A 10,755-nucleotide genomic window follows, 5' to 3' on the forward strand; every position below is an offset into this window, starting at 1 on the left:
CTTATGCATTTCATAATAGAACACATCTAGGAATATTGGAATATATCTAGGAAGAAACTGTATTTCAATTTTGAGGGGATCATATGGATCTATAGAAAATAGTGAGCCTGTTCTATAAAAAAGGTTCATTTGGAGGGATCACTATGATAATTGACAGTCACCGACTCACCGTATCACTTTGGTTTTGAAAGCAAACTCGCTAAACGAACAAGAGGGTTTAGCTAAAACCCACTACTGTCCCACTCTCTGTTAAAATCACAGCGACATCGAACTTTTTTTCCCGATAGAAGAAGATGGAGTGTGTAGTTCCATTCCGGCGATGCTTCTGTCTCAATTCGCCGGAGATACGTCACCGCATCGTTAACCACAGCCGTCGCCATCTCCATCTCCATCTCTCTATCTCCTCCTCCACTGTCGCATCAGGTCGTCATTTCGTTTCCTCTTCTCTTGTTTGTTTCTTCTTCATCAACTCAGCTTTATAGTCTTACTGGCTCCTTTGGTCAACTCCAGGGCTTTGGCCTCTCTCTGATAAGAAGAATCGATTTCTTGCTCCACTCGCGCAGAGAAGCTCCTTGAATCGCCGTACGGACTCCCTCGAGCACCTTCCTCTTTCCATGGTTAGTTCTCAGAAATTTTCGGTATACTCATTACGTAGATATCTGGAATTGTGAAATTATTAGGTGACATGAGTTCGTTTGGTTGCTTTTATTGATTTAGTCTTTATTTGTATGCGACTGATGCTGCTCCTATGGTGTGGAATGTTTTGGATAAGGTTGCAGAAACAATTTTGGATAAGGTTGATTTAGTCTAAGATTGTACTGTTCACGTATTGTCATTGTTTTAGAAATCTTCTGTGATTGGTAACTCGGAGGAAGAAGTGGAGGAAGAAGAGGATGATGATGCAGACTGGGAGTCAGAATTTCTTGGGGAGATTGATCCGTTGGATATACAACCTCCAAAGAAGAGGAAAAAGCAGAAGAATTCGAAAGCCCTCGACGACACTGAAGGGATGGATTGGTGTGTAAGGGCAAGGAAAATTGCGCTTAAATCGATTGAGGCAAGAGGATTGTCTTCTAGAATGGCAGAGGTGATGCCTCTCAAGAAGAAGAAAAAGAAAAAGATCAAGAAAGTGATTGTCAACAAGAAAGAAAAGGTCAAAAGTAAAAGTGTTCCCGAAGATGATTTTGATACAGATGAAGAAGATTTGGATTTTGAAGATGGACCGGTGGAGGATAAGATGGGGGATTTGCGGAAGAGAGTTAGCTCATTAGCTGGTGGAATGTTTGAGGAGAAGAAGGAGAAGATGAAGGAGCAATTAGCTCAGAGGCTATCCCAGTTTTCAGGACCTTCTGATCGGATGAAGGAAATCAACCTGAACAAAGCTATAATAGAAGCACAGACTGCTGAAGAGGTACTGGAAGTAACAGCTGAGACAATCATGGCTGTTGCCAAAGGTTTAAGTCCATCGCCATTGTCTCCCCTAAACATTGCTACTGCACTCCACCGAATTGCCAAGAATATGGAGAAAGTTTCGATGATGAGAACTCGTAGGCTTGCATTTGCTCGGCAAAGAGAGATGTCAATGCTTGTTGCTCTTGCAATGACATGTCTACCAGAATGTTCAGCTCAAGGAATCTCAAATATTTCTTGGGCATTGTCCAAAATCGGGGGTGAATTGCTTTACTTGACAGAGATGGATAGAGTTGCAGAAGTTGCCACATCAAAGGTTGGGGATTTCAATTCTCAGAATGTTGCTAATATTGCAGGGGCGTTTGCTTCCATGCGGCATTCTGCTCCAGAACTCTTTGCTGAGTTGTCAAAGAGGGCTTCCACTATTGTCATTACCTTTAAGGGCCAAGAGATTGCTCAACTATTGTGGTCATTTGCCTCACTTTATGAGCCAGCTGATTCTTTGCTAGAATCTTTGGATAGTTCTTTTAAAGGCTGTGACCAGTTCAAGTGCTGCTTAACAAAAGAAATGGCAAACCATGATGAGGTAGCAGACGTTGAAGTAAGCAATGGTGCTTCAGGATCTCCAGCACTTAGCTTTAACAGGGACCAGCTTGGAAACATAGCATGGTCTTATGCTGTTCTTGGGCAAGTTGAGCGACCTTTCTTTGCCAATATATGGAATACTTTGACCAGCTTGGAGGAGCAAAGGCTTTCAGAACAGTATAGGGAAGATGTCATGTTTGCTTCTCAGGTGTATCTTGTAAATCAGTGCTTGAAGCTTGAGTGCCCCCACCTTCAGTTGTCACTTTGTCATGGACTCGAAGAGAAAATAACCCGTGCAGGAAAAACCAAAAGGTTCAATCAGAAAATAACCTCATCTTTACAGAAAGAAGTTGGACGCCTTCTAATCAGTACAGGGCTTGAGTGGGCTAAAGAACATGATGTGGATGGTTACACTGTGGATGTTGCTCTGGTCGAGAAGAAAGTTGCTTTAGAAATCGACGGGCCAACTCATTTCTCAAGAAACTCTGGTAAGTGCCATCACCTATTTCTTAATTTATCTTGGTGTCTGGAGGAGCCAATCCAAATTCAATGGTCATTTCGACTCTTGTCTTCTCAGGACTACCATTAGGGCATACAATGCTGAAGCGGCGATACGTTGCTGCTGCTGGATGGAAAGTGGTATCTTTGTCTCTTCAAGAGGTGGGTCTAAAATGTCAAAAACTAATATAATTGAGTTACTAGGATAATAAATTTTCTCCATACAATAGTTAAAACTAAAAAGCTCTGATGTTCTTGCATAAGTGATAGATAATGTTTGCTCATCTCAGTCACGAGTATACACTGAACATATGTTGAATTTGCTTTTATTATTTTTAGTGGGAAGAACATGAAGGCAGCCACGAACAGCTAGAATATTTGAGGGAGATTCTCAAAGGCTGCATATAGAGAAGACAGTAACAAAACATGTAACTCATTGTCATTTTAATTAATTACTCTTTTCCCTTATGTATATAGTTAAGATTCTTATACTGTATTGAGGATTTATGTTTAGAGCAACAAACATAATTGAAACCCATTTAAGTTATACAGTCTTCATTACAAATATCTGCCAAGATAGTGTTCATAGTCATTTCTTATGCAACAGGAATCTAGAAAACATACATAAAAGCAAACAGTACATATTGAAATACTAGTGCTTGATCTGGGACAACATGGTCCTGACATCTTTGCTGTTCGGCCTCTGTTTTGGATCATCCAAAGTACAGTAACAAGCGATTTTCAGAACCAGAAGCATCTGTTCATCGAATCCTTGTCCCAACAAAGTTGGATCAATCGCAACACTTGGATTCTCTGATGTGATTATATTCCTCATCCACTTTATCAGACTCATCTCATCAGTATGCTGAAAGAACTCATCTGAAGGAAGCTTCCCAATCACCAGAACTCCAAGAATCACTCCAAAACTATAGATATCACATTTATCTGTGAACTTGATAGTTTGATGATACTCTGGTGCTATGTATCCCACAGTACCTGCTACATTTGAGAGCGTAAGGTGTGTGGCTGCATCAGGCATTGACTTTGCCAGCCCGAAATCTGCAATTCTGGCTTCCATGTCATCATCGAGAAGAACATTTGCTGGCTTTAAGTCTCTGTGAATGATTCTTGGCTTATGATCCATGTGAAGGTACTCAAGTCCTGCGGCTATACCTAGAGCAATCTTGTGCCTTGCTGGCCACATTAGCTCTTTTTGTCCAGCTAACACATCAGTCAGTATATCTTGTAAACTCCCGTTCTTCATGTACTCATAAACGAGGAAGTGGCACTCGGGTCTCGACACATGTGCTAACAACGGGAGAAGATTCCGGTGCCGGATTTGGCCAACTGTATTGATCTCTGATCTAATTTGCCTCATTTTCTTGTTCAGAAACTTCGAATCTTCATCTGCAAGTTCATTGGCGTCTTTGGATGGTTGGATCACTTTCTTCACGGCGATGAGCTTCCCGTTGCTTCCAGGTAGTTCCGCTTTGAAAACTTCTCCACAACCACCTTTCCCAATGATCTCGAGAGAAGCTATCGCTGCTTCGTCCTCCAAGAAAGCTAAATCTTCAGCTTTCTTGATCAATGGGCTGAAGATGGAAGGACCTGATGGTTTTCCTGATCCTTTTATCGCTGCAACAATCAATTTAAACATCACCGAGAAGACAAACCCAGAGATTGTCCCTCCTATGGCTCCAATGACAAACCCTAAGATCCATGCCGCTACTTTCTTCTTCTTGCTCTTCTTCTTCTTCTTCTTCTTCTTCTCCTCCTCAGGTTTTGGAGCTCCCTTTGGAGCTTTCGATGTAGTGCNGTCTCGACACATGTGCTAACAACGGGAGAAGATTCCGGTGCCGGATTTGGCCAACTGTATTGATCTCTGATCTAATTTGCCTCATTTTCTTGTTCAGAAACTTCGAATCTTCATCTGCAAGTTCATTGGCGTCTTTGGATGGTTGGATCACTTTCTTCACGGCGATGAGCTTCCCGTTGCTTCCAGGTAGTTCCGCTTTGAAAACTTCTCCACAACCACCTTTCCCAATGATCTCGAGAGAAGCTATCGCTGCTTCGTCCTCCAAGAAAGCTAAATCTTCAGCTTTCTTGATCAATGGGCTGAAGATGGAAGGACCTGATGGTTTTCCTGATCCTTTTATCGCTGCAACAATCAATTTAAACATCACCGAGAAGACAAACCCAGAGATTGTCCCTCCTATGGCTCCAATGACAAACCCTAAGATCCATGCCGCTACTTTCTTCTTCTTGCTCTTCTTCTTCTTCTTCTTCTTCTTCTCCTCCTCAGGTTTTGGAGCTCCCTTTGGAGCTTTCGATGTAGTGCTGTTGTTGGGCTTCTTCGTGGAATTTGAAGATGGAGTTTCAGCAAGAATGTGTCTTGTATGGCGTGGAGTTGTCTGAAGCTTGATTTTGTTACTCATAACCGGAACAGAACCTTCCAAATACCGGTTACCGGAGAAATCAAAGAACCGGAGACTGTGGAACGGCACAACTGGCTCCGGGATTTTGCCTGAGAAGAGATTGTTTGCAACAGAGAGATTCTCTAGGTTGCGTAGATTCTTCAAGAAATTCAAGTTCCCGGAGAACTTGTTGGAAGAAAGATCAAGGATTCGAAGACGGCTCAAACTAGAAAAGTTTCCCGGAATCTGACCGGAAAATCTATTGTTTCTAAGGTCAAGGACTTCAAGTTGCTTACAGCTTAAGATACCCACCGGAACAGCATTGACCAACTGGTTATTAGACAAAGTAAGTTCCTTTAGCTCCGACAACCTTCCGATCACCGGAGAGATAGCCCCCGTCAAGCTTCTTGATCGGTATACAAGCCTCGTGACACGGAGAACGTATTCTCCCGTGGCGGCTGAGCGCCTTCTCTCGCAGGAAACTCCTCGACGACCGCAAGGGTTGACATCATTGGACGTAAAACGTTGACCGTTGACTCCGAGCTCTGTTTCGATGACCTGAAGAGCTTTGAAATCTGAGGAATCGATATCGAGCAACTCAAGAGAGGAGACGAACGAAGAAGAGAGAAGAAGAAATGAGAGGAGTAGAGGCCGGAGAAAGAGATCGGCGTTTCCCGTGGGAACAGCCATTTTTTTATTAGAGAAAGTTTCTTCTTTGTGGATGTTGTCGGAGTCTACACACACTCTGGCTATATTTATGGTCAGCAACTGACACTAATCTGTACAAAAAAATCTTTACGTGTTCTACGGGTTTTTTTTGTATTCTTTCTAAAATTTGATATTAATGTCACAAAATATAGTGTTATGTTAAATTTAATAATAATTAGACATATCAATGCTGAAAAAAATTAATATTCTGAAAAGTGTTATGAGATATTTGATTAAATTTATGATATGTATAATAATTGTCCTGAATTGTGAAACTGGGGTACTCGTACCGTGTGGATTTGGGTGTATTTTTTTTCTAGGAAATAGCAAGTTGCAATATAGCGATTAATCTGTAATTGACTTGACTATGTAAAGCGTTGATAAGTCAAAGTCGACTCTGTGGGGTTCCATAGCATGAGCCACCGTTCCCTACACGTTAGAAAAATTAGTATCAAATTCAATGTTAGCTACGTTCCACACCTTTCGTTATCTTTCACTTTCAGTCACTCTCTTTTAGCGTTTTGTGTCCATTTGTTCGTTGTCTGTTCTAAGATTCCAAACTGGTGAGTGTGAAATAAGTCGAAACAGTAGGCTCTTTTGTTTAAAAAGAGATAACTACTACCGTAAGTGAAGGTATGTATAATTAAGAATAACAATGTTGTGATGTGATCCATTAGAATTAGACCATAACCAGTACCACCAAATTATTGTTAATTTAAAATATTTTCTCTTTATTTATGATTATTATGAAATTATATGTTATGTGAAAAACTTTCTATTCATCGATGTTCCACAAAACTAAATTTTAAATCGAAAACCTGATTTTTTACCCGTTAACCAATCAAATGAATGAATAAAATTCATCAAAATAATATTTCGATTTCATAGAGATGAACCGGTGAATCCAACTAAACCAAACATTATCTATTCGGTTCAGTTTCCAACTTCTCGGTTTAAGCAAACCGGTTTTCCTTCACCTTCTCTCTCATTCTTGACTTTTGCGGCAGCAGAAAGAATCTTCTCGCCGAAGCGATTCTTCTCGGAGACCTGTTTCAAAAGCAAGTGAGAGNTGATTAAATTTATGATATGTATAATAATTGTCCTGAATTGTGAAACTGGGGTACTCGTACCGTGTGGATTTGGGTGTATTTTTTTTCTAGGAAATAGCAAGTTGCAATATAGCGATTAATCTGTAATTGACTTGACTATGTAAAGCGTTGATAAGTCAAAGTCGACTCTGTGGGGTTCCATAGCATGAGCCACCGTTCCCTACACGTTAGAAAAATTAGTATCAAATTCAATGTTAGCTACGTTCCACACCTTTCGTTATCTTTCACTTTCAGTCACTCTCTTTTAGCGTTTTGTGTCCATTTGTTCGTTGTCTGTTCTAAGATTCCAAACTGGTGAGTGTGAAATAAGTCGAAACAGTAGGCTCTTTTGTTTAAAAAGAGATAACTACTACCGTAAGTGAAGGTATGTATAATTAAGAATAACAATGTTGTGATGTGATCCATTAGAATTAGACCATAACCAGTACCACCAAATTATTGTTAATTTAAAATATTTTCTCTTTATTTATGATTATTATGAAATTATATGTTATGTGAAAAACTTTCTATTCATCGATGTTCCACAAAACTAAATTTTAAATCGAAAACCTGATTTTTTACCCGTTAACCAATCAAATGAATGAATAAAATTCATCAAAATAATATTTCGATTTCATAGAGATGAACCGGTGAATCCAACTAAACCAAACATTATCTATTCGGTTCAGTTTCCAACTTCTCGGTTTAAGCAAACCGGTTTTCCTTCACCTTCTCTCTCATTCTTGACTTTTGCGGCAGCAGAAAGAATCTTCTCGCCGAAGCGATTCTTCTCGGAGACCTGTTTCAAAAGCAAGTGAGAGAACTGTAAAATTGAGAAAAATCGGAAAACAATGGAGAACCGAGATGATCTTAACTCGATTCTCCCGTACCTTCCACTTGTAATTCGTTCATCGTCGCTGTATTGGCCGCCGCGAGTGGTGGAGGCCCTGAAGGCAATGTCTGAAGGACCATCTCACAGCCGAGTTGACTCAGGAGAGGTTCTACGGCAAGCAATTTCCGATATGAGAAGATCCTTATCTTGTTCAACTCTCGAACCTTCTGCTTCTCATGGCTACGCTCTTCTCTTTGACGAGGTAACTTTGATTTCTTATTGAACTTTTGTTGATTTGCTTTTGGAATTGAGTGTATCTTCAACAAACCAAATTCTGGTAATTGCAGCTGATTGGTGAGAAAGAATCAAAGAGATGGTTTGATGAGATTATCCCGGCGTTGGCGAAGTTACTCCTTAAGTTTTCATCTCTATTGGAAGAGCATTACCAAAATGCTGATAGTATCGTTAGTGGAATCGAAACAGGTCTACGTTTGTTAGATACCCAACAAGCTGGCATAGTTTTCCTCAGCCAGGTATTGATGCAAAGTGATATAATCTAATCCTACATTTTACAAAAGAGTGCTTAATCCTACAATCTTATGTGTTCTTACTAAGATAATGACCTGGTGTTGTTGAAGATATAGTTGTGTGTTTCTCTATGGATTATTGCTTTTTTCTCACGTGTCCATTCCACAATCAATATTGCAGGAGTTGATTGGAGCTCTTCTTGCATGTTCCTTCTTTTGTTTGTTTCCGGATGATAATAGAGGTGCAAAACACCTACCAGTCATCAACTTTGATCATTTGTTTGCGTATGTGATCTCTCGCTTTGTCTTCTAAACTTTTCCTAAAGAATTAGGCCTACATCAGGGTTGTTTGGAAGAAATGCAGAATATTACTGTGTCAGTCATTTTGGCTTAAGTTATTAGTGATCAAGCAAGTATTATGAAAGAAAGGGGATTTTAATTATGTATTTCACTGACAATCATACTCGAGAGTCAGAGTCTAAAGGAATCATATCCTGTAGAGATCGCTTATGGGATTCAGTCTCCATTGAGAGTTCAGTTATTAGACTTGGTTTAGCTTGTTGTGAAGAAAAACACGTACGTATGTGACTCATTAGCTATCAGATGTCATGTCAAGACTTTTTTTTTCTTATCTAAAGTTTACTTGTGGTATCTATCTAGCGTGCATTGAGTAAATTTCATTTGGAGTCTTGGACTTTATGTACATGTAGTCTGACATCAGACTTTCCCTTTCTTTTCAGGACCCTTTATGAAAGTTATAGTGAAAGTCAAGAAAGCAAGATAAGGTGTATTATGCATTACTTTGAAAGGTTTTGCTCCTGCGTGCCTATTGGTACTGTTTCATTTGAACGCAAGATTCTTCCAGCTGAATACCAGAATTCTTCTACCACTGCTCCTGACGCTGATTTCTGGAGCAAGTCTGAGTTTTCCCTTTGTGCTTTTAAGGTGACAGATATTGGGTTGTGGATTTCGGTACCTTGTACCCCTGAATCTGCAAATGCTTGTACATTACTTCTTACCGACAGCTTTCTTGTTACAGGTTCACTCTTTTGGGTTAATTGAAGATCAACCTGACAATGCTCTTGAAGTGGACTTTGCGAACAAGTATCTCGGAGGTGGTTCCCTAAGTAGGGGGTGCGTACAGGTTTGAGATTCATATTAGATTTTAGATTTCAGAAGCATGCATCATCCTTGAGTTCATTTTCGTTGTTCACAATATCTATTGTAAATCAATGGTTTAGGATTTTTCATTGATTTCTAAGTGGATTCTTCTGCAGGAAGAGATACGCTTCATGATCAACCCTGAATTAATCGCTGGCATGCTTTTCTTGCCCCGAATGGATGACAATGAAGCTATAGAAGTAGTTGGTATAGAAAGATTTTCATGTTACACAGGGTGAGATTTGATAGTTTTGTAGCATTGATCTGTGTTTACTTAATATTGGCTGATTACTGATTAGTCTCTGTACTTTGATACGTATATGGACCAATAGACTCGTTTCAGAGTATTTGTACAAATCCTGATTGAGGCACGTTGAAAAATAGTGAAAGAAGTGTCTAAATTATTGCTTATGTTGTAGGTATGCATCGTAAATAAGAGTAAGAATTATGTATTACTGACTTAGAAATGGCAGATAGTTGGCATCTAAATGATCCAATTGTCAATAAAGGTTAATATTTTTAGTTACTTTAAAGTCTATGATTTTTCTTTGCTGTAGGTATGCATCTTCGTTTCGGTTTGCTGGTGACTTCATTGACAAAAAGGACAAGGATCCTTTCCAAAGACGAAGAACCAGAATTGTTGCAATAGATGCATTATGTGCCCCGAAGATGAGACACTTTGAAGAGATTTGCCTTTTACGGTATGTGAAACCTTCTTTTGGGCATTCGTAGGTTTTTCAGACAATCCACAGTTTGTGTCGATACAACATTTTGAAGTTTTGCTGATATGTTACCTCTATGCTCGTTCATTTTTCACTTGAATTCTAATGGCTGCTTCTCTCCCTCTCTTTCCGCTTTTTCCAGGGATATTAATAAGGCTCTATGTGGCTTTTTAAATTGTAGCAAGTCTTGGCAGCACCAAAATATGGTCATAGATGAAGGAGATTCGGGTCTTCGACATACAGACGCTAATACGGTTGGAATCATCCTACAAACTTTTAGTATCGTTTTCATTAGTAGCCAATTTAAATTAAGCTTCAGAAAAGTAAATGTTTAATACTCCTTTATTTTTTCTCTACTGTTTCTGATGCAGTCACACGAAGCTTTACTAAATGATGTTGAAATGAGTAGAGAAAAGCCTGCTAACAACCTTGTCAGAGATTTTTATGTGGAAGGAGTTGATTGCATGGATCATGAAGATGATGGTGTCGCGACTGGGAATTGGGGATGCGGTGTTTTTGGAGGAGACCTAGAGCTAAAGGCTACGATTCAATGGCTTGCTGCTTCCCAGGTACCTTTTTGCATCATCGGCTAAAATTGATGAAATTATAATTTTGCTGGATTGTACAAGTTGAGTGCCAATAGGAGATAAGAATAAAAACATAAAGATCATTTCTATCAGAAACAACAAACATAAAGAAGCCGAGTTTGTTTTGACTGTAAGAACACACTAAATTTTTCTAGAATGAAATTCAAATTTTCCAAATATTCGGTTCGTATGATAAAAAATATATAGCGGCTTTCATTTGACG

General features: G+C 39.5%; 3 protein-coding genes across 6 annotated transcripts in view; 2 read left to right on the forward strand and 1 right to left on the reverse strand.

Annotated features, from left to right (window-relative positions):
* Positions 206 to 3,040, forward strand: LOC104749682. The gene is made up of 5 exons (XM_010471357.2): positions 206 to 423; positions 511 to 617; positions 845 to 2,483; positions 2,573 to 2,655; positions 2,833 to 3,040. The coding sequence occupies exons 1-5, from the start codon at positions 294 to 296 to the stop codon at positions 2,899 to 2,901; spliced, it is 2,028 nt and encodes a 675-aa protein (XP_010469659.1). The 5' UTR covers positions 206 to 293; the 3' UTR covers positions 2,902 to 3,040.
* Positions 2,968 to 5,643, reverse strand: LOC104749681 (leucine-rich repeat receptor-like serine/threonine/tyrosine-protein kinase SOBIR1). 3 transcript variants are annotated; one of them, XM_010471356.2, is made up of 2 exons: positions 4,625 to 5,643; positions 2,968 to 4,101 (listed from the first exon to the last, which is right to left on the reverse strand). In XM_010471356.2, exons 1-2 carry the CDS (start codon positions 5,595 to 5,597, stop codon positions 3,146 to 3,148), a joined length of 1,929 nt encoding a protein of 642 aa, XP_010469658.1. In that variant the 5' UTR covers positions 5,598 to 5,643; the 3' UTR covers positions 2,968 to 3,145. The 3 variants fall into 3 exon arrangements, with proteins under 3 accessions (XP_010469658.1, XP_010469657.1, XP_019093902.1); XM_010471355.2 differs by having other exon boundaries at positions 2,968 to 4,301; positions 4,825 to 5,642; XM_019238357.1 differs by having other exon boundaries at positions 2,968 to 3,798; positions 4,322 to 5,642.
* LOC104749684 (poly(ADP-ribose) glycohydrolase 1) overlaps positions 7,442 to 10,755 on the forward strand; it is a 5,248-nt gene continuing 1,934 nt past the window's right edge. The window contains exons 1-9 of one of the 2 annotated variants that reach the window (XM_010471360.2): positions 7,442 to 7,797; positions 7,883 to 8,068; positions 8,244 to 8,347; positions 8,803 to 9,007; positions 9,102 to 9,206; positions 9,340 to 9,458; positions 9,781 to 9,924; positions 10,088 to 10,199; positions 10,317 to 10,514. In XM_010471360.2, coding sequence (XP_010469662.1) covers positions 7,555 to 7,797; positions 7,883 to 8,068; positions 8,244 to 8,347; positions 8,803 to 9,007; positions 9,102 to 9,206; positions 9,340 to 9,458; positions 9,781 to 9,924; positions 10,088 to 10,199; positions 10,317 to 10,514 — 1,416 coding nt within the window. In that variant the 5' untranslated portion in view covers positions 7,442 to 7,554. The remainder of the gene's footprint in view (positions 7,798 to 7,882; positions 8,069 to 8,243; positions 8,348 to 8,802; positions 9,008 to 9,101; positions 9,207 to 9,339; positions 9,459 to 9,780; positions 9,925 to 10,087; positions 10,200 to 10,316; positions 10,515 to 10,755) is intronic. The other variant, XM_010471361.2, reaches the window with a different exon arrangement.

This window comes from Camelina sativa, chromosome 16 (assembly GCF_000633955.1).
Source record: "Camelina sativa cultivar DH55 chromosome 16, Cs, whole genome shotgun sequence".
NCBI lineage: Eukaryota > Viridiplantae > Streptophyta > Magnoliopsida > Brassicales > Brassicaceae > Camelina > Camelina sativa.